Source organism: Talpa europaea (genome assembly GCF_964194135.1).
Source record: "Talpa europaea genome assembly, chromosome: 5".
In the NCBI taxonomy this organism is placed as follows: Eukaryota; Metazoa; Chordata; class Mammalia; order Eulipotyphla; family Talpidae; genus Talpa; species Talpa europaea.
Window position 1 is genome coordinate 3,958,700 of NC_140071.1, and position 22,587 is coordinate 3,981,286.

A 22,587-nucleotide genomic window follows, 5' to 3' on the forward strand; every position below is an offset into this window, starting at 1 on the left:
AGGCAACATCAGCAAAAGCAAAATGTCATGGGATCCCACTGAAAATTTATTCCAAAATGAATCCCAAGCCATGCTTTCTTTTCTTCTCTGCAAAACCAAATAATTTCTCATCAACCAGACATGATTTAATGTAAGTCGCAAAACCTGAGCTTCATAATACATACAGTAAATTATGACGCGAAGACACTGCAAAACAAAAATGCAATGTTCGCTTGACCAAGCAGGTGGCTTCCAGGAAAATGAGCATCGAAGCTAAATAAATAATGAGCAATGCCAAGGCCATCGTTTCCTTGTATTTTGAGTCCTTCATTCTTCTGGGAAGTTGGAGAACAAAGCTGAGTAATAAAGGATTATAGGTAATTGGCTACTTGCCTTTTAAATGTCAGATTGTGGGGTTGAAGACTTTCAAGATTTGGCATTATGTGCTGGATTATTAATAGCTATTATTAAAACAACCTTTCTAACTTTCATTTCAATTCATCACCTAATTCCCTCTATGCAGTCATGCAATCTTTCAATTTATTTACTTACAGGAAATTTTTAACAAATTGCACTTCTGAGACTTATTCAAGCTGGGAATCAATGTGACTTGGAAAAGCTCACTCACTAGACACATTTTTCTGGAGGTGTTTCTTGTTTTTGTGATGGCTTGGATCCCTTACTATGCCTTGCTGAGCACCAAGGACAACGCCAAGGAGCGAAGACATCGTTGCCATTTACTCTGGGGTCTTGCCCCCTCCCTGTGCTTCTAGCCCATTATGCTCAGTGCAAATTCCCAGCCCGGCTCCTCCCTCCCCAATATGGTTTTATTCTGGGTATTCACTGTGCGACTACTGCCATTCTCGTTTCTTCGGGCTGACTTCTCACTGACCAGCGTGGCAGTGAGTCTAACAGGTGGCCACCCGGTAGGGAAGGAGGAAGAGACAATTCCTATTTCTCTGAAGCCCCTGACCCTCTGCCTGCAGAAAAAATATCCCTGGCCAGACACCTCCGTTTTATTAATGAACAGTTTTTGGGAGGATTACATGAGGCAGCTCTGATCTTTAGTTAAATCCCCACCCCTCCTTCCCCGCTTGACCTCTGCTCCTTTGTGCCATGTGGCGGAGCACAGGGCAGGTGGTGTCGGTGGTGGAGGTGATCGTGGTAGCGGCCATGGTAGTGGTAAATGGTTAATTCTAATATTTAGAATTTACACCCATGGGAATGCTCCAGAAGCATAGGATTAAATTTTGTCCTTTTCCTCTATGGAGCTGTCTGATGTTCATTTGTTCCTTTGTCTATGCTTAGGAGAACCCATACGGGGTGGGAATGGTTTCCCTTGTAACCTGACCCTGGCTTCCTCCTGGCCGGCATTCTGCTCTCGGGTAATACCAGGCTGCTTTGGGCAGCAAGCAGTGGGAGAAGGGGCAGCCGCGCTTGCTGACAAAGTGAGGGCAGACTGACGAGGGTCCAGAGAGACTGGGCTGCTGCGCTTGGGCCACTGCGTCCGCACTCGGGAACCCAGGTCAGCCCAGGCGGCTCCCCGTGGTCCCGCCTGTCCCTCCAGGGCCCATTCTGGTGTGTGACTAAATGTGCTTGGCTGCTTGGGATCGATTTCTCTGCTTGTCAAATAGATAACTTGCTAGAATGAAAAGGAGACAGAGGACTCACCAGCACCCACGCAAGTGTGTTCGAGCTACAGAAAGGAAATAAAATTGAAAGCAGCAGCAGAACAGCCTCCTCCTGCCCGCACCTTCTCCAGCCCTGTTGTGCAGATGCTTAGAGACAGCGCACATGACTTTTTATTTCAAGCATGTTAAAGGAATTTCAAGCAACAGACTGCGGGTGGAGGCACTGGGGATTCCTAAATGCTGGGAAAGGCTATGACGGGCGAGAGAGACCCGCCAGGACACCTCCACATGCCTCCGCCGGCCCAGCATGTTGCGGGGTAGAATGTGCATATTGATGCTCATGGGGAAGGATGTGAGCGCTTCTCCAAAGACAGTCCAGGGCTAGCCCAAAGCTTTGTCATCCGCTCTGTTATTATCTGCCTGCTCGTGGGTGACGCATGGAACCTCTGAGACCCTTTTGGGAGGATTAGATGAGGCAAAGTCTGATCTTTAGTCAAAGCCCATCTCTCCAGGCCCCTTGACATCTGCTCCTTTGTGCCTAGTGGAGAAGCAAAGGGCAGAGGGGCCTATTGTAACCAAGAGGATGTGGACTGTGCTGGCAAGAAGCTAGTGCCACACAGAACGGGCATCATGCCAACGTACTGACGGGGTGGATTCATGCCCCAGCGGTTCTTGGGGAGGTGACAGCCTTTTCAGGCTTCATTTTCCCATGAATCGCTCCAGAACTCCCTCAAACTTCCCTACATGCCCCCCACCCCGGTCCCTGTCTTAGTCAACTCGTGTTGGGGGACTTTCCCGAGGTCCTATACGCAAGGTCTCACCTGACTCCCCCAGGCTGTAGCCCTGCGTGATCGCCACCATGGCTATCCCGGATGGAGAAACAGGCTGGGGAGGTGACCCAAGTTACTCAAGATCCCACAACTAGTGGGTTCTGGTTAGATCTGAATCTGAATGCCAGTTCCTTGAGGTCTGGATTTGACACTGACAATAACATCCCATAACAATACGCCCACCTCCAAGGCGGTCGGGACACGGATATAGTGTGGGCCCAGCATGTGTCACCTCTTGGCCAGCCCCACTGCTGCTGAGCGACCCCCTGCCAGTGTCTCCTCTGCCTTGGCCCCGGTCTGCACCCAGGACCAGCGCTTCTCCACCTGCTCACGACCTTCCATGGGTTCCCGGGCCCACAAGGATGGAGAACCCTCATCAAGACGAGCCCCCTTCTCCAACACTCTCGTCAACCAGCTCCAGCAGACTGTTCCCCTCTCAGCTCCCTCTGCCAACCACCCTGAACAACCTGTATTACCAACGAGGCCTTGGCTCCCTGCACCACCTCCTGGACCTGGGCCATGGTCTCTTCTGCCCCGGCAGCCACACCACCCCCTCTCCCCATGTAGGCCTCTGGGGAGCCTTAGGGTTCTTCAACTGGAGCCCTTGACTCCCTACACGATGCCTTCCAACAATTCTGCAAGCACATTTTTCAGGGTCACTAACCCCGATGCATCGGGGTCAGATTTCCTGTCATTTCAGGCCTGAGCATCTTATCTCACTCATCCTGCTTCTCTGGCTTCTAGAGCAGAGTCCTGGGCCACACTGGAGAGTTGGCAGACGTCTGTGTGGAAGGACAGAGGCCACCCGTGTCACCGCTTTATGAAGGTGATGGCGCACTTGGCCAAAGAGGGGGTGAGAGGTGGTCAAGGTAGGTCTGGTTACCCACAGGCCTGGCTGACCAGCTGACGCCCAGCAGTGAGGTCGGGGGAAGAACGTTCTAGCAGAATCCTGGCTTGCAGCATCTGCCACGGGCTCTAGGACCAAGTGTGAAGTCTCCCCAAACTCTGTTTCTTTTTGTTTAAACTTTACAAAGTTGGGTCTCCCTGGGGGCGCTAGGGGTTAGGTCTCAGCACTGCAAAGCTATCGACAGCCATTTCAGCATGAGTTCGATTCCCAGCCAGGGAGTTACCCACACGGTGCAGCAGACCTCTCCTGTCTCCCCGCTGCTCACCTCAGCAGTGTATTTCAGTCAGTCTGCCTGTTCTGTTCCCCACTCTGTCTCCAGTGAATCCTCTCACCTCCCTGCACCTCTGGCCTGCACCCCAGCTCTTGTATGCATAAATAAATCTTTAAAAAAATAAAATAAGACTTTATAACGTTATCACGAGAATCGCATGCTAACTAGAGGCACCACTGATTTTCCTCCTCACACAGCACTAGAGTGATTTTAATTTTGACAATCTGCGTTGATGACCCCAACTTTTCCTTCACAGGAGGAGGGAGAGGAGGGAATCTAGAGTCATGAGGACCAGAGACCAACGTGAAGGACCACGTACAGAACAGAACACCTCCAGGAGGAAAGAGATCCTGATGTTTGGCGAAACTAGCTGGTGTGGTGGCTTTCTTTAGCAGAAATGTCACAAATACCCATCTGGAAGAGCAAGTAGCACGTGGCTCTCACCGAGACCTTCATCTCGGGAAGAACTGGCGACCGCCTGGGTAATGTGCTCTCTGCAAGTGGAAGATTTTATGAGCAACCAGGAGAGTTGGTAATTATCAGCTAATATTATCTCTGCAACTGGAAAGATTTTATGAGTGACCAGGAGAGTTAAAAGGTTCCTTGCTTTGGTGATAATTAATATAGAACAGTTATTAGGCAACCAGGAAAGCAGCAAGAGCAGTGATTCACTGATTGACTCACTTAAGAGCTGTTTTTTAGGGGTCCACTGCATGTCAGCTGCTGTCCTGGGGATTATGCAGAGAAATCTGCACAATCCTCATCTGGAGAAGAATGTAGCTCGTGCAGTGACTGGCCTTGAACACACAAACACATAGGCCTGGTGATACATCACCCAAACTGTCAGACACCCATCCAAGTAGTAGGGAAGGGCTCATTAGCATGGCAGGGAGGGTCTCTCTGAGTAGGAGACAGACTAAGACATAAAGGAAAAGGGGACAGAACAAAGTCCTCCGGATACTAGGAATCATGTGTAAAGGTCCTAAGGCAGAAAAGATTCAGTGTGTAGAGCAAGGGATAGGAGGATAAACTCAGCCGAGGGCCAAGGGCCCAGCATGGGGCTGGAAACTTGGAGGGTCTGGCTAACTTTGATGTCTGAGTTGACATCAATCCTCAGAGATTTACTACTTATTATTTTTTTTTTTTAATTTTCTAGAGGCATGTCTTATTTATTTATTTATTTATTTATTTATTTGTTTGTTTGTTTGTTTGTTTGTTTGGTTTATACATGCACTGGGTACAGTCAGAAGCGCGGGAGGGTGAGAGAATTCACCAGAGCCAGAGCGGGGAGCAGAGCAGGCAGAAGGACCGAAGGACACTGCTGAGGGGAGCAGCGGGCGGCAGGAGAGGTCTGCGCGCCATGAGGGACCCTCCTCCGGTGGCCGGGGAGCAGCCGGGGATCGAACCGGCACCGCAGTGGCCGCGGGCAGCTTCGCAACCCAGCGCTCAACCGCTGCGCCACCGGGGAGGCCCAATCCTCAGAGATTTAAGGGAAAACTCTAAAACTCACATAGTTTCCATCTTCTAGGGACTCATGCCAGAGTATGAAGACAAATGGTCTGACTAATCCAGCAGCTGGAGAGGCAACCTCTTGGGATGAAAGGACAAAAGACATGGCAAATAATGTGTGTGGAAGAGAATAGTGTGGGCCAGAAAATGTAATGGAGATGCACAGACATTGAAAGGGAAGGAAGGGCTGGGGAGAACAGTCCCAGAGTTCCTCAAGAATCTTCAGTTACCATCTGACACAGTCAATTCACTCCTAAGTGAATTCCCCTGACATCACTGCTGGGCATCAGCAGTCGGCCTTGTTTGTGAATTACCAGACCTGCATGACCACCTTGTCTTCCCACTTTGGTCAAGTGCTATGTCACCTTCATAAAATGATGAGGTGGAGGGCCTCTCATGTTCCACTCCTAAGTGAAACCTCATTCACCCCAAAGAACTGAGAACAGACACTCAAAAAAATACATGCATGTTCACAGCAGCATTCGTCACACCAGCCAGAGGGTAGACAGAACCCAAATGTCTTTTACGAGCGGATTAACAGATAAAGTGCTGTGAATGTGTACAGTGGAATACTATACAGCTAAGAAAAGGAATGAAGTACTGACACTGGCTGTGACATGGATCAGCCTCGGAAACAGCATGTGAAGAGGGCAGTCACAAGAGGACACACATCTTATGGCTCCGTTTAAGTGAAACATCTAGAACAGGTAAATAAGAATCTCAGAAGCAAGCCACGGGCCAGCAGGGCCAGCAGTAGGGAGGCTGGGGAGTGACCGCTTAGTGGACACCCAGAGTTTCCTTTTGGGGTGATGAAAATATTTTGGAGCTAGTAGAGGGGATCACACTCTATTATGACTGCACTGAATGCCCACCAAACTGTTCACTTTTAAATGGCTAATTTCACATAATGTGAATTTTGCCTGATTTTTCAAAAAATGAATGAAATGCACGAGTAGGAAGGACAGGCTTCCTGGCCAGAGGGTCACGCTGGAGTTAAGTCAGAGGTGGAGGGACTTGTTTCACTGGTCAGATTCCCTCTTGGCCCACCCTCCCCTGATCTCCATGATTCATGCACTTCTTAGGAGTTTGGTATAACTTTCAGTTTTGTCCCCTGCAGGCCTCCGTCTCAGTTCACAGTGGATGCTGCTGAATGCTGAATTGGACAGGAGAGTGTAATATGTCTCCATGACCTCCACTCAAGTAGGAAAGAGCCCTGGAAAATCCTACAAAGCTCAGCATCTGTGTCTTTGTGAGCCTCCGCCTGCAGGTTCTGGCTGAGAACTGTGCACCCTCTGGTCTGGAAAGCACAGCCTCTTAAGCTGTGTCAGCTGCTTGGGAGTGACAGGGGCCAAGGACTGATAACATTTCATCACGTTTACTAGTCAGAATGACAGTGCTGCCTGCAGAGGGGGGACAGGTAAAGTTCCTTTATGCCCTAGGAAGGCACTCACCTGCATGCTTTCACATCTGTCCAGCAGAAACACGGCCCTTCACAGGCTCTGGGCAGAGGACTGACCAGTTTCTTCCAAAACATACTCGCACTTACTCCTTACAACCGACCCCAACTGTGCCTCCCAGCAGGACTTCACCGATGGGATCCTTTTCCTTACTTGAAATAATGGTTTTCTGGGTTAAGCTTCCTTGACTCCACCCCCTGACTCAAACCTGGGCTGACAGAGCTCCCCCAGATCTTTCAGGGGGTCAGTGCTTTTGTTTGGTAAGGTCCTGGTTTGTTTATATAAATTAGCCCTCAAGTGCCAATCACATGGTTGGTCCAGAGTAAGGTCAGAATGACCTTGGGAGGGGCCCTGGTCTGTAGAGTCCAGGCTACTACAGAGACTTCTGGGGGTGATTTATTGCCTGGCCTCCCCCTGAGCTCCGCCGTTCTCACACAGAATCTCTGTGCCAACACAACGACTTTCTGCTAATAAGTTACCTTTGGAGAAATGTAATTAGGTGTTGGGATTCATTAGCTGCAGTCTGCGCATCCATGGCGAGGCATCCTTGCCAGGTGAGTGCTTGTTAATGGGGAATAATGATATATTGCACCCCGATGGGGCGGCAGCGAAGGATGGGGGCTCATCTGAAGTCCTGCCGAGTCTGTCCTTTAACTGGCAGACTGCAAAAGTGAAAGTGAATTCCCAACACCGGCAGAAAAGCGCAAGGTCCTGAAAATCCAGTGTCGAGAGCTGTCAACCCTTTAGCACATGTTATCACCCCATTATTACTATTTCTTTTTTATCCTTTTCTTCTTCGCTTAAACCTTTCAGAGGCAAGAAAAAGTAACCCAGGTCTGAAATCTGGGCAGAAATGCTCTCTCCTTGGCTCATTTCTGCTAACATACTTTACTGGGGACGTCCAGAAGCTTCTGCCAGCTCAGAACAAGAACTTCCTCAGAAGGACTAAAGAATGGTAATTTTCACTTTCCCAAATTCTCTTTCCAGAATGAGCAGCTTCCTAGGAGGTGACGGCCCAGCACAGAGGCTCCCAGGAGCTCTGAGAGGGTGGGTCATGCAGCCACCCTGTGGTCCTCCCTCCACCACCTGCACAGGCTTCCTCTGACCCCGCCACACCAGAGCACGCCCAGGTCAGACCCCATCTCTCACTCCAGAGGCGTGAGAAACTCCCCAGGAGCGGGAGGGAGTTCCCTGGGGCCTTCACTGCACGTCTGCCCGGGGCCTGCTGTACAGGTGCCGGGTGTGTCTGCCCTCAAGGACACGCCGAGCCGGGGAGGGCTGACGCTGAGACAGAAGGACAAATCCAAGCGTCCTGCTCTTGCATTTCTAATGTCCTTGGTCAACTAAGGAAGACATTAACATAATTCAAGCATTCCTGGTTAATTAAGGAGAAATGCAGTCACTTCTGGACTCAGGCGTCTCGGAAGCGGCGCCCTGGAGCGGTTATTTGTGTTTCTTATCACGCGCCCTGGTTCTTTCTCTGAGTTATGTTCATCTCTTTGGTGGGGTGACCCCAGGTCTGGTAAATGCGGACTTTGTTTTAAAGCAAGTGCTGCTTTGAAGAGGGGAAGGAGAAATGGATGAAAATGGGTATGTTAAAATATTGGAGAGGATTAGGACATAAACAAAAGACACGGTTGGCCAGTTCTTTCTTCTTGAATTCATGGTTAATGGACTTGTTTCTTTACTTCACCTCTGGGGAAACTACTTCTTAGGCCACGGCTGTAATTTGGGAGGCAGCAAGAAGAAAAATTATGTTTTTAATATCAAGAAGTTATAAAGGATTTTAAGAAAGAACTGGATTTTACCACCTGCTTTTTATTCATCGGGCAGTTAAAGCTCTAACCCAATGTTTTATGGAGGATAAATATTAACCACCATTGTCTACCAATTGGGAATTAACTAAACCTTTTCATTTAATCTTTTTTAAAGAAAGTAATTTGTTCACACTAATGGAAATATTTGAATATTCATATTCTAGTAGAAAGAATGACTCTCCTACTGAAAAGATAAAATTTAATATTTGCTTGTCCTTTTAAAGGAAGCTCGTATTTGCAACCAAATTATGGAATAAATAATTTAAAACAAGTTTTAGTTAGATTCTAAAAATTGTCCTAATGAGGTAAATCAACTTTTCAGAAATAAATGATGGAAACATTAAGTGGGAATGAGATGATGGGGTATTTTATATTAATTTTTTATATTTAAGGTGAGATTATTATACACACATTTTTTTCTAGCTTAAGGAAGCAAAATAATGTTTGGGGAGAAATAACCCTATTACTATTTCATGGAACATAAATGCCAGGAAGAACTTCACTAAAATGTAGTTTGTCCTCAGGGGACAGGAAGATCTTCTGAAAAAGAGAAAATAAAGTTTTTCCAGACTTTTGCAAATACAAAAGAGTAAGAGAAAGGCAAAATCCTAAAGAGACAATAAGCATCAGGCCTAGAAGATGTGAGAGCAAACCAAATAAAGGTTAAAAAGCTTCTTATACGTAAAGAAAGAATCAGTAAGAGGGAGTTTGGTATGTCATGAAAATATTGAGATAAAGAACAAGGCCTTTGACGCACTATTTAGGAAAAATCATACTCCAGCTCGCCCAGTCTTGAGGTGACCTAACGGGACTTTGAGGTGTCCAGTTGTCTTGGTGACAAGGGGCACTGCTTTTCACTGTGTGGACAGCCAGTAAGATGTATCCATGTGGGGCCCAAAAGCAGATCACCTGATTCCAAACCAAAGGTCAATTCAAATACATTCAGTAATTTGGATACAGGTTCAATGTATGTAGAGACTTTCTAGGCTCCCTCTTTGATTGTAAAATCAAGTGACTGATTTCATCAAGTATAACAATTTCCTATAGTTAGCCACATCGTTACATGGCTAACTACAGCCTCACAGTTATCTAGTGAACTATGTAAACTCAATTCAATCTTGATTCCCTAATTAGTCTTTGTGACTCTTATGTTGACACATAGGAATTTCTTGAAGTCCCATCAGTATCCATTTCCCCTTGGAGTTAGGAAAAGCAAAGTGTCATCCTGTAGAATATTTTGATGATCACTTCCACTTGGAAGGAAAGATGAAAAGTTGACATTAGCTTTTTGCCTTAGGTTGGGCAGCATGATTTTGGTTTACATTATCCAATTAAAACATGCTTCAATCTGGTCAAGATGACCTTGTTCAAAGAATGTTTTAATTTATTAAAAATTATTTCTCAAAGTGAGAACAGTGAGTTTTTCCATGTTGTTCATGAGTTTTTCCAACCTCCAGTACCTGAGAATGTGACTATCTTTGAATATACTCAATGGAATAGTCAAATGAATAATCGATGGAATATGACTCAGCAATTTAAGTGGTTATGTACAAGGGCACGGGACCAATGACTGGACCCAAAGGATCCTCCTTGGACCCCTACAAGAACTTTATTTTACCATTCTTTAAGTGGTTATGACTCAGCTATTTAAAAAAAGATGAAATTGTGTCCTTGGGGAGGACATGGATCTTGAGGTGATGATGTTCAATGAAATAAGTCAGAGACTGAAGACAATTCCCAGATGGTCTCACTCATTTGGGGAACATAAGAAAACAAACTGGCAAATCACAGCAAAAATAACTCTTTGATTTTGTGATAACCATGGTCAAGACCAGAGGGTGGAAGAGAAGAGCAGGTTAAGGGGTGAAGAGCACTGGGCATGGGTGCCAGAGCTTTGGTGGGGGGCGGGTGTAGTTTGTGCACAGGTTGGGGTGTGAAGATGTACCCCCGGAAGTATATATATTTGTAAAAGAAGGTTAACCGAGACATTTCATTTAAAAAGTTAAAGTCATTAAGATGAAACGTGGTTTCTGTATGGTCCCAAATCCCTAATGACTGGTGTCTTTGTAAGGAGAGGACATTGGACACAGAGGCACCGGGAAGGCCCTGTGATGGCTGAGAGGACGACCAGTGGCAAACCACGGAGACAGCCAGCCCCGAGAATGCTTTGACCTTCGACCTCTGACTTTCAGATCTGAGCGATGACAAGTTTCTGCTGTTGGAGCCACTGGTCTGCACTCTGCAGGGAAGCCCTAGCTCAACAACACATCACACACCACCACCTTTCTAACTGGGCAGGCGGGAGTGAGCTAAGGCTTTGGGGTGCCCCGTGGGGAGGCTGGAACCCTGGTCACCAACAGAGCCACAGAGGTGGGCTCCCCAACTGCCCTCTCATTGGGTCCTAAGACCTCTGCTCCTTCTGCCTCCTCCCCCTGCTGCCAGACCCTGTTCCCTCCTTTCAGACTCAGGACTCCCTTCTTGCTGAGTCAGGAACTATTGAGAAAGCCACTGAATTTGCATCCATATTGGACACCTGACTGGAAGTGGAGCACTCAGGTGAGGAGCACCGTGTGCTAGGGCAGGTGGGGAACCTGTGTAAGAGGGATGGGTGGGATCTGTTCACAGCATCCGTGTAAACAAGGTCCTTCCATTCTAAGTACCTGGATAAACAGTGCTCGGTACAGCTGCCACCCGTGATAATACTGAGATAAGTCCAGAGCTCATTATACTAGACTTAAAAACTCTTTTTAAAAAAGATTCTTTTTAATAGACGAATAACACTGGCAACCAACTGAACTTATCATAAAAATAAGAATTATTCCTCTTGCTATCTGTGGCTAAATGCATAAGTAAACCAGATAAAATAAGCGACCTTGGAGCTTTCTAGCCAGACTGTGATTATCACTTGTATTACTTTGTGAAGGGGTTTTCTCAAGGTCACTCTAGAATTATTGGCACCAGGGGACCAAGCACTCATCCATTATATGGGTTAAAATGACTAATTGAGGGTCTGAGTTTAATTATACTCATAAGCAAAGGCGCGGCACAGCTCCTTTGACGGGCTTAATAACATTCTGGTGTGTACAAAGATAGATGGAAAAAATTAGGGGTGTATATTATTGTCCTTCAGGACAAGATGCCCAAGAGGGAATTGAATAATAAAAATAAATAAAGGACTTGGTGGCACAGGAAATGAGCTGTGGAAGTCAGCAAGACCAGCGTGTGCAGACACTTGGGCAGGAACAAAGTACTGAGCGCCCAGGACTCGGGCCTCGGAGGAGTCTGACTGAGCTGGGCGCTGGATGAAAACGTCAAAGAGGACACCCAGCAGCAGGGTTCCACCTGCAGTTCACCGTGAACTGACGTAATGGCCACTCAGGGGTCGTTAGGATACTGAGTGTGGTATTTGAAATGGGAAGTACTGTCAGGCCTCATGCCACATCCAGGAAGCATCCATTCTCACGCAGCTGCCGCGGCCCGAGTCCTCAAGTGATCCTGGGTCATGTCACGTGCCCTGCAGGAGCCCCCAGAATGACTCCTGGCTGTCTCCACGCAGCACCCACGGCCGCACCGGCAGGGCTTCCTAGAATCCCACCACCTCGCCTCCATCATTCTTACCGACTCCCTCCTCAATGAAATTTAAGAGATTTTTGTTTCATTTCTGTCCTTTCTCAGTGACAGATAGATACTTTAGGAACAAATCTGCTTTTGAAAAATTCCATTTCCTGCCCCAGAATGAAGTTTAAGTGGACGGGACGAAGGGCATTAACTTTTCATTTTGTATTTCATATGTGCTTGAATTTTTGTCATGTCACCATGGAAGGACATTTTCCACGAAGATCTGCCTTGGCTCTGCAGAGAAGGCAAAGCAGGAGCCTCTTCTGGTCAGAATACTGCTCTGTGGATGCCCAGGGCTCGTGCGCGTGTGTGTGCGTGTGATTATTACCACCATAACACTGGCACAGCATCCACTGCCAAAGTGATGGCCAAGCAAATGGACGCAGATATTAAAACTGTACCAAACTGTCTAAAGACTGGGAAGTGTCAGCATTCCAGATTTTAGCTGACGAAGGATCAAGCGACGTGACTGACCTAAACTCCACTCTGATCAGCTCTAGCATGTTGGAGAGCAGGACAATGACTTACTGAATGTGCACTAGTGAACTTATAATTAATACAAGAATGAACAACGTATTTGAAGCAGAACTTTATGGTCCATGGGAGACAGGGATGTCATGAATAAAACTACTCATCCTCATTTTATTTAAAAATCTTATCTATTGACAATGTATAAAATGCTTTAATGAACATTCATTGTGCTGCCAGGTCACAAGTTAGAATGACTAAATGAACACACACATACACACATACACACACACACAGCTCCATTCCTCAATTTCTTTGTAACTTTGAAGAAAGGAGACTTTCCACTGTAACTCTGTTATCAGGGAACACATCTCCCAAGGACATATACTGAATGCAATTTAAGTGAAATATATTGCAATTACATTAAATATATTTAGTGACCTCATGCCACCTTCCCCACTTTCCCCATTATCAGATTCTAAGTATCTGATAATGAGTGGTAATAAGAAAGATACAATCTCAAAAAACTTTCTAAGATGTCTAATTATGGCAAGGACTGAATCATATTCAAATCCTCATACTTACAGGATGTGGAGAATTTCTAAAAGTTGGAGTAAGGGGAAAGAATTAAAAAGAATTTTAATACCCCAGAATGGTTTTCAACAAGAATGCCTTGCTTTTCAAAATACTTCTCTAATAAAGAATAAATGCTAAAATGAAAAAAGAGGGGAGAGAGGTTCAGTAGAAAGAAAAATTTCAGTTTTTGTAGGAGTCACTTGTTTCTTCGCCTCCACCTAGAGTAACAGCTGCAAATCACCAAACAAATTGTATTGGCTTTGAGTTGTGACACTGACTTGGTTTATACCAAAGTTGTCACAGTGCTCTCCAGAGTGTTCTGTTGAATTCTGTGAACACACACACACACACACACACACACACACACACCCTGTGTATGCAACTTGCTGTACTGTTACCAGCTAAACAAACTCCTGTGCACATGCTTATCTTTAGCCTGATTTCATGACTTAGTGGTAGGAATTAGGAAATAATACTTTGGAAGAAGAATCATAATATGTAAATGTGTATTTTTCTATAGTTTTGTTAACTTTCAAGATTAAAGCTGTAAATTAACAGACCGGATGAAGGTAAGCAAATATCATACAAACTCACTAGATCAGCTTGTTGAAAAAATTCACTATACAATTTTATATAAGGTGTACATTAAGTACATAAAAAGACCAAAACAATGATTGCTGTGTTTTTTTTCTGATTAAGAATCACCACATTTTTCCTAAATATTTTGATGGCAAAATGTTCCTTGCAAAGGTATAAACCCATATCTGACTGAATTATTGAGATGATCCAGATGTTATTTTACATTTTTTAAGGACTAGATTCAAATAATTGCTGAATTCCAAGAGGACCTGTGCTGAGTCTGTTGCATTACCTGTCAGTTGGGAGAGCTTTAGCGTTTACAATCCCCTCCTGCTTTGGGGTATTTGTTTTCTTGAACCTCAGGTTCAAAATAATAATGATTTGGTGCCAAGAAACTACTCTATACTGAAATTATAATTTTAATAAGAATGATGTCATGAGAAGAAAAAAATTACCAGAGGAAAGCAGAAGGAATTTCTGAGCAGTTATGAATAGTCCACAGTTATGAATCAGTTGAATTTCACCCAGTGGAACAAAATACTGATATTTACTGTTGTCCAGAGTGGGTCTCTTAGAAACAAAGCCTGCAGGGCCTCTTGCTAGAGTCACAGCTCTGCTCTTATTCTCGCCTCTCCTGCCCCCACCTCCTCTCCTTTCCTGTACAGCTGCCCCTGGACATAGCTGCCCAAGATGTCCTTCTGCACAACAATCACCATAGGTGTCTAATCATTACAGCCTCGAGTCTGCCCTTCTTAGCCGTGCTCTGACGGCCTTTTACCACCTGGCATGCCACAACTATGCACGATGCACTTCCTGGCATCTCTGAGGGTCCTGGACCACCTCCCTGTTCTGAATTCTTTCATGTCCACACCAGAGAGCAGCCTGCCCTCTTTCTGGCCACAAAGTATTCCTACTTCACTGAACGGTGAAGCCTCCAGTCTCACGTGATTCTTAAAACCTTCTGTGACCAAACTGGGTAACTTAGTCCCTTCCCCCCGCCCCCACCTAATCATAGCATTAAAATGCCACTAAGAAAAATTAAATAAATAAAATGCCACAGAGATGTCACAGTAGGACTCATGATAGGGGAACCATTTGCCTCCACTGAGTTTCTGAAGCGAGGGCGCCATGTTTACTTCTGCTCCTCGGTCCCTGCCAGGCACCCAGCAGGCACATGGATGACACTGCACAAAGGCAGGAGCAGCATCCAAAGTAATTTCTGTAATGAAAAGACCTAGGCTTTGTTGGGAAAGATCTGGAATGTATGTAACTTCTTATAGGAGAACTCAGTGAGCTCCCCTGTGACATAAACATCCAGGACTGTTTGGGTGTGTTGCCAACATTGGCTCTAAGTAAATGGTAAATAATAGGAGATGTTTCTTGAACCCTTTCATTATTAAACCGTTACTTGATAAGTCACTTTAGCCCTTTGCCAGGGCTGTTTTCTCCCTCTCTAGTCCAACTTTCTCCTCAGTGTGGTTGATTCACAAACATATTCGGGTAAGAGGAAAAATTGTATTTCCTTCTGCAGAACAGCATGAGATAATGAATTACGGGAGGAGTGGAATATTTGCCACATTTTGATGGGTTCTGCTTTGTTACTCGCCCGATAAACTCAGAGATGTGAGAAAACACGAAACCCGGTTGTTTCTTGATCAGATGAACCCGGTTTGTTACATGAATCTCCTTCTACGTTGGGTCCTCTCGGCTCCCTACAACGTGGCTACTCCTGGGCACAAGGGCCATGCTCCTGTGTTTGAGACACACCCACTTGGCTCTGAGTCACATCCCAGACCTGAACTCATCCAGGACACCCACCAAGGGGACTGTGGCCTCACCTCTGCTACCGGATGTTCACGCCTGCTGGAGGTGGCCTGCAGCCTTAGCTCAACCACCATGAGCCTCACAACAGGCTCCTGATTAGAGAGAACAGGGCTAACAGGCCTCTGTTGACCACACGGATCATTCTGAGGCCCTTCCTTTCACAGGCTTCATTGCCAATGACTCTCTTGACAGTCAAGGGAGCTCTGAAGGGAAATATCACTTGTAATAGTTGTAAATAACTGTGATAGAAAAAGCAGACATAAAGGTTCAGTGTCTACCATTTTGTCTTTGGAAGAACTGCATTTCTTGTGGCAGGGCGTAGACTACAGAAGGAGAAGAGAATTCAGCAGCTTCTAAAGTAGAGATCTCAGTGGGGGGCTTTGGAAGCCTGTACATTTGGCGTATGGTAGAGTCTATGCAGAGAAATCACGCCAAAAGATCTTTATTTCATGACCTTGAGGGAAAGAAACCTCATCAAAGGCTTTCATATTCCTGCCTGCAAATGCGCGTTGATATTTATGGAGGTGAACTCGCTTTATCTCCCTCTATGCACACACAAACATACACACCCCTCTCCAAAGTGGAGCCTGAGAGCATTGTTATAAATATTCATGAGATAATTATTATTAATGTCACCAAGGTGATTCTGTTCCTTCTCAGTGGAGACTGGCTTTTGCAACTAGAAACCGATCAACTGTTGGAGAAATAGCAGCTTTGGGGCAGCCCAGCTGAAGCCACCCTGTACGCTGAATTTCTGAAATATAGATTATTTGAGGAGGAATTTTAAATAACTCTTATGCTCCCATCCCATCAGTAAGTTTAGCCAGAGGAGATTTCCAGCTCTGCTACAAAATGCAACATTCTTGAGATCATACTTTCTAGAGTTTGGAAGAATTGCACATGGGTTGTTACATTCTTTTCTGAGAGCAAAAATGAAACAAATACAAAGATGACTGTAAAACATCTCAAAGAGCTTTTGGGAGATCATTTTATCAAAATGTATCGGGAGAGAATTATAATACCTTTTCTACTTTCATTATTTTAAAAAATTACACTCAGCAGGCCTTATTGAAGAGTTATTTGTAAAAAAGTATAGGTTCTTGAAGTCATACAGAACACTTTTAAAAATAAAAAAGAATAGCTACAGGTGACAATTATATTCTTATGTATCTATCATACACTCACTCAGCCAACTGACCAGCCAGATTATCCTATAGGTTATTCTATATAACATAATAGGGGAAATTACTATGAACTAATGTTTTCAATAAAAAAGTGAATTATTTTGGATCGGATCAAAACTGACCTAAGAGAATGTGTTACATATGTCAAGCGTTGATGCTCCACTGAGCAGTGGAGGTTCCTATACCTTGTCAGTACCTTACTCCTTTGCCATATCAATATTCGTCTTTCCAGAACACTCCATTTCTTCCTAGATTTGCAATGAGAGCCCCACAGAGACAGAGAGGTGGAGTCAGCCAGAGGGGCAGCGACGCAGGCTCACCTTAGGCATCCGGTGGCATTTCGCAGCACCTGTGAGGAATGCAGCTGTATCTTCCGATCATCCTGAAGAGGTGAGTTTTCCCAGCCTGAGTGTGGGATGATCACGGCGTTAGTCAACACTGCCAGGGTGTCCTGGATGATTGGCATTTTGAGGGCATCGCAAGACGAGAGGTTCCACAGGACCCCTGCAAGAGACACACGACAGGGCTGTTGGGTGGGCGCTGAGAGTCCTCTCCACGTGACTCCCTCATCACGTACGCAGCCTGGGCTGGCAGGGCTAAGCGTGGGGGCTTGTGTCCCAGCCCACGCTGCCGACTTAGGGGCACCTGTGTGTACTATGAAGAGAGCTGTGTAAGTCTGACAACTGGACGGAGGGCTTGCGATGTGACTACCTTGGTGAACTTAGGAGAGTGACCCTGGTCAAAAGAATGATTGACTGGGGGACGCCAACCAGGCTCCTGTTCTCTATTAATACAACGGACGAGTGAACCCAGCTCTAACCCACAGCTGTGAGGCGAAGTGCACTCACCGTACATCTTTGTTCTCCCTGAGATCTCACTCCACCCAGGTAGCCTCTCTGGCTCACTTAGCTTCCATGTGGAACAAGCCATACCCAGGACTTTACAGCTTAACATGACACTGAAATTTCCTGTCACTTGCAAATGTTCTGTCAGCTTTTCTCTGAAAGCAAAGGTCACGGAGGACCAACTGATGGTTCTTCCTTAAATAAAGACAAAAGGAGCAGAGAAAAAAGTGGAGGGCATGTCCACAATGGCCAGACCACAACAGCAAGGATCAAGGCTGAGCTAAAGCAAAACTTTTAGGAGAGATGAAATACTCTAGACTTTAAATATTTTTTTTTAAAAGACTTACAATGAGATTAATTTTAGAAATGATCATAAGTATACAGAATATGTAACACCACATGAAAATGTTTTTAAAATAATCATTCTATCTGTTCAAGACAGCATGCACAGTGGTCAAAGAAACAGAGATTAACTTTCTATTTTCCAATGAAAGGACTGTATTTTCTTTCAAGACTAAATAGACATCATCACTGCAGATTAGAATCAAATGTTACAGTTGTCTTTAGAAACACAGCTTCCAGAGTAATTGGCAAACAAATTTTCAATAAATTCTGAGATGAGATTGTGGTTCATTTACTGTGTTGTGAGTAAAATAAACAGAACACATTATTCCTGAAATTTATTTTATTAGTTTCTTGCATGGTAGATGTCAAACTCTCCAAGGGCATACATCATGCTCATCTGAAAGCTGATGATACTGGATTGTTAATAATTCAAAGTACTAAGTTTTAAACCTGTTGTATTAAAATGTGACAGAGACAAACTTTTCTATTAAAATTACATTTAATGAGAATTTTTTTTAAAGCAAATGCAAAGGAAACAAATCGTGTTGGTGCCCAGTATGTATAAGTCAATCTTTTGTAAAGCAGGTTGCCTGAAGAGCAAATCCTGCCAGCCTGTTTTTATAAATAAAGTTTTATTGGACCATAACCATCCCTGTTCATGCCTAAACAGCTTACTATGTGTCCCTTTATAGAAATACGCTGCCTACCTTAGTTTTAGCTCATCAACCATTTCTAGTTGCTTCTGTGTATGTTTGTATTCCCATTACTATCTTAAGTCAAGTCTATCAAATATGCTCAATGGTACACAGAAGGCAACCAAAAACCTATTTTAATTTGGACTGATTGAACAGTAGTGTTGTACATCCATGCGCCAAGTTTTAAGTAATATACTTTGCTGTTTCTTTATTCATTTCATTAAGAAATATTTTACTAAATTGTGGATAAGCTAAACAATCAAAATGATCATTCACTCATTTGTGGACTGCAAGGCTGTTCTTTTCCCCAGCAAAATAACAAGTCTTTCGTTTTTGAAAGGCTATGAAGATGAAATTAATATCGACTCTAGTAGTTGAGGATGAATTTTAAAAGAAGTCACAGAGGGTTTGTGTCAGTTGTTCTCAGTATATAAGGCGAATATACAGACACAAAGTGTGAGATTTTTCATTCCCAAATCCTGATTTGAAAATACCCTGGGTGACACAATTTGCTGTAAAACATATTGCTCTACTTAAAAGAAACTTCTCTGAAGAGGAAATGCAAATGGCCAACAGGCATATGAAAAAATGTTCAACATCACTTGTCATCAGGGAAATGCAAATCAAAACTACCATGAGATACCATCTTACACCAGTGAGAATGGCACATATTAAAAAAACTAGCAACAACAAATGTTGGCGAGGGTGTGGAGAAAAAGGAACTCTTCTGCACTGTTGGTGGGAGTGCAAACTGGTCCAACCACTGTGGAAAGCTGTGTGGAGATTTCTGGACCTACTAAACATAGAGCTTCCATATGATCCAGCAATTCCACTCCTAGGTATTTACCCAAAGGACACAGAAACATCAATTCCAAAGAACACCTGCACCCCTATGTTTATAGCAGCACTGTTTACAATAGCTAAGCTTTGGAAACAACCCAAATGCCCAAAAATAGATGACTGGATCAAGAAGATGTGGTACATATATACCATGGAATATTACTCAGCATTCAAAAAAGATAAACACATGCAATTTGCAGCAACATGGATGGCGCTGGAAGGGATCATGCTCAGCGAAATAAGCCAAAAAGAAAAAGAAAAATACCGGATGGTCTCACTCATAGCAGGAATCTAGAAAACTTAAATAAGGGACCAGGAAAATGAATAACTATAAGATAGTGAAAATCAAAATCAACAAAAAACTATGAACCAGAGACACTTTTAGGGGGGCGGGAGGGGAGGGATTGGGGTCAGAATGGGGGGGCTGCAATTGTATGGGGAATATAACAATAAAATTTATTTAAAAAAAAAAACAAAAAAAAAAAACATATTGCTCTAAAAACTTACTAGTAAGAGAAGAACACAAGGGACTACGGTGATGGTTCACGGGTGAACTGGTGGTGGGAATTTTATGGGGAATACACAACGATGCAAAAGATATAAATGAATTATAAAAAAAATGTATTTCAAGATTTAAACTAAAAAAAAAAACTTACTAGTAAGAGAAACCTACATCTTTACATGAAGCAAAGAATCTAAAGGCATTTTCTTATAATAAAGCAATCTTCAATGTTTTCTAACAAACAGAAAAGAGGTAAGGAACGGAATGGAAAATCTGCTAAATGTGGGTAATTGATTATGTGGCCCTGGGAATTAAAATCCTTTCCCTTTTCCTCTCTCTTAGCCTCCCTCCTCTCTCCTCCTCCTTCCCTCTGTTCCCCTCTGGGGCTGATCCTTGTCTCCACTCACTGACCCCTTATATGTGCTAAGTGCAAAGATTCACCTAAGTTACCTCCTCAGACACTTGCTGTCAGAGCTCTTATTTTAACTCATCTTGTCACCCATTCACATGCACATTTCCTTGTCATTTGCTCTTGTTTCTTCCCCATGACAAGAGGAGAGTCCTTAGATGGAGACACAGACCCTGCCTGAGCACTCACAGCACACAGAACACGGCAGTGCGTCGATGGTGCTCCCCAAATAGGCGCTGAATACATGTGACCCTTCAGCCTGCAGGTGCTCCCAGCGCAGAACACCCCTCACTTACTGTGGTGCTAGACCAGAAGCCTGGTCTGAAACAGCAGACATAGATACAAAGTTATCATAAATCCAAATGCAAGTACAAAAGAAGTGACCTCAGTGAGGGTATAACAATCGACTCTGAAGAAATTCCACCCTTAGCACGAAAAATTTGAATCATTAAAAAACATGAATCAATTTATCATTCAAATGTTTATCTCTAGTACTTCACTTCGGTAATTTTCTTGCATTAATTCCCCGATAATCTTAAATTAGCCAAGGTAATACTAAAATTTCAATTCATGGAACACTGTGGAATAAATTGAATTCACAGCAGTATTCAGTGTTTATATCAAACTACCCCATTTATTCTTATCTGAAAGCAACATAAAAATGCTTTAGTATTTTAGTTGATGGTCACCAGCAAATTTTAATTTACCTGATGAAAATATGCTAATTTCTCCCAGATTATAATCTGTAATAAAACTGTTTTACAGCATCTTTACATTAATTATATGTATTCAACAGCTTCCCTTTATCAGCATAAAATTATTGCTGTTCCAAATATAATTTTGACAGTAGGTTTAGTAGAGGAGACATTTAAATAACTAATTATGTACACTAAATATATTAAAACATAGTTTATTTTTATTTCAGGCACAGAATAGTTCTTTTCCTTGAGATTATCCATATTCATGAGCAATAACTGGTTTATTAAAATTTCTTTAATAAATTCTTAATTACTTTCATTGGATCCTTACTTCGTTTTAATAGAGGTAATTGTGGGTTTTCTTCCCTAAGAGAGATGAAGAATATCTTGGAAAAAAATCAGATTGACCAAAAAAGGCATTTTAATAACAACAATTATTAAATCACCCAGTGCTGGTGGCTGCACAGGATTTCCCTCTGGCCCCCTCATTTTCTTTAAATCCTTAAACCTCAACCACAATTCCTGAACAGGGGGGAAGTTCAAACTAATGATAAGTGGGCTGATTCATTTTAAACAAATGTTTTAAAGTTTATGTTGAATTAATCAACTAATTAAAATCAGCATAATGAACACATGGAGATTTATTTTAAACATATCTATCATTCATCTTATTCTAAGAGTGAAAATCTGTGCCTCTGTGCAAGGGAAAGAAAAGAATGGAGACAAAAAAATTATTTATCCAAACAGTTGGGCCTGACTGGGGTGCAGAGCGGAAGAGCGCTTGGGGACTCCCCTCCCTACCTTCTCTAACCCCATCCAGTCACACATTTGTCATGAGTGGAAAAAGACTGATCCAAATCTGGAGGCTCCTGACACCTGGACTGGTGGTATCCTGTGTGTGTGTGTTTGTGTGTGTAGCATGTGTGCACTTACCAATAAGTCTGAGTGTGAGTGGGTGGGTACGCATGGAAGATCCACACGTGAGTATGTGTACAGAAGTGCACACGTCTGCATGTGCACCAATGTTTGCACAGGTCATGTGTGCATGTACATGAGTTTTTGGGTAAACATATTAACTTGTCCTGAGAAGTCTTCAAGGTGCCTTTGTGAATTGAGATTGTCTACACAGTCCTTTCAGGTGGTGTGTGTGTGATTTGCACACCACCTTCAAGCAGTGCTTCTGAGAACAAACATGTTCATCTTAATGTTAAAGTCGACCAAAATTCTGCAATAATCATGGGTCATTCAAAGCAAAAATCACTCAGTGGGACACACGAAACCAATAAGCTCGGGCACAGAGAAAGCAAAAACAATCAGTGAAATGAAAGGCAGCCTACACGGTGGGAGAAAATATTCACAAATCATGTACCTGATAAAGGGTTAATGTCCAAAATAGAGAACCCACACAACTCAATGACAAAAGACAAACAAAACAATTATAAAAGGACAGAGCAACTCATTTTCCCAAAAAAAGCTACTTTTTTCCTAAGACACTAAAATGACCAGCAGGTCCATGAAAAGATGCTCAACATCATTAATCATGATGGAAATGCGCACCGAGCCACCATGAGCAGTCAACTCACACCTGTTGGAAGGACTGTCA

The 22,587-nt window shown here is 43.8% G+C and overlaps 1 protein-coding gene across 2 annotated transcripts in view; it reads right to left on the reverse strand.

The window, feature by feature from the left end:
- CTNND2 (catenin delta 2) overlaps positions 1 to 22,587 on the reverse strand; it is a gene marked incomplete at both ends in the record, with an annotated part of 698,753 nt that overhangs the window by 111,010 nt on the left and 565,156 nt on the right. For both annotated transcript variants that reach the window (XM_084233856.1, XM_084233855.1), the window contains one exon: positions 16,971 to 17,154. In XM_084233856.1, the coding sequence (XP_084089982.1) occupies positions 16,971 to 17,154 (184 nt within the window). The remainder of the gene's footprint in view (positions 1 to 16,970; positions 17,155 to 22,587) is intronic.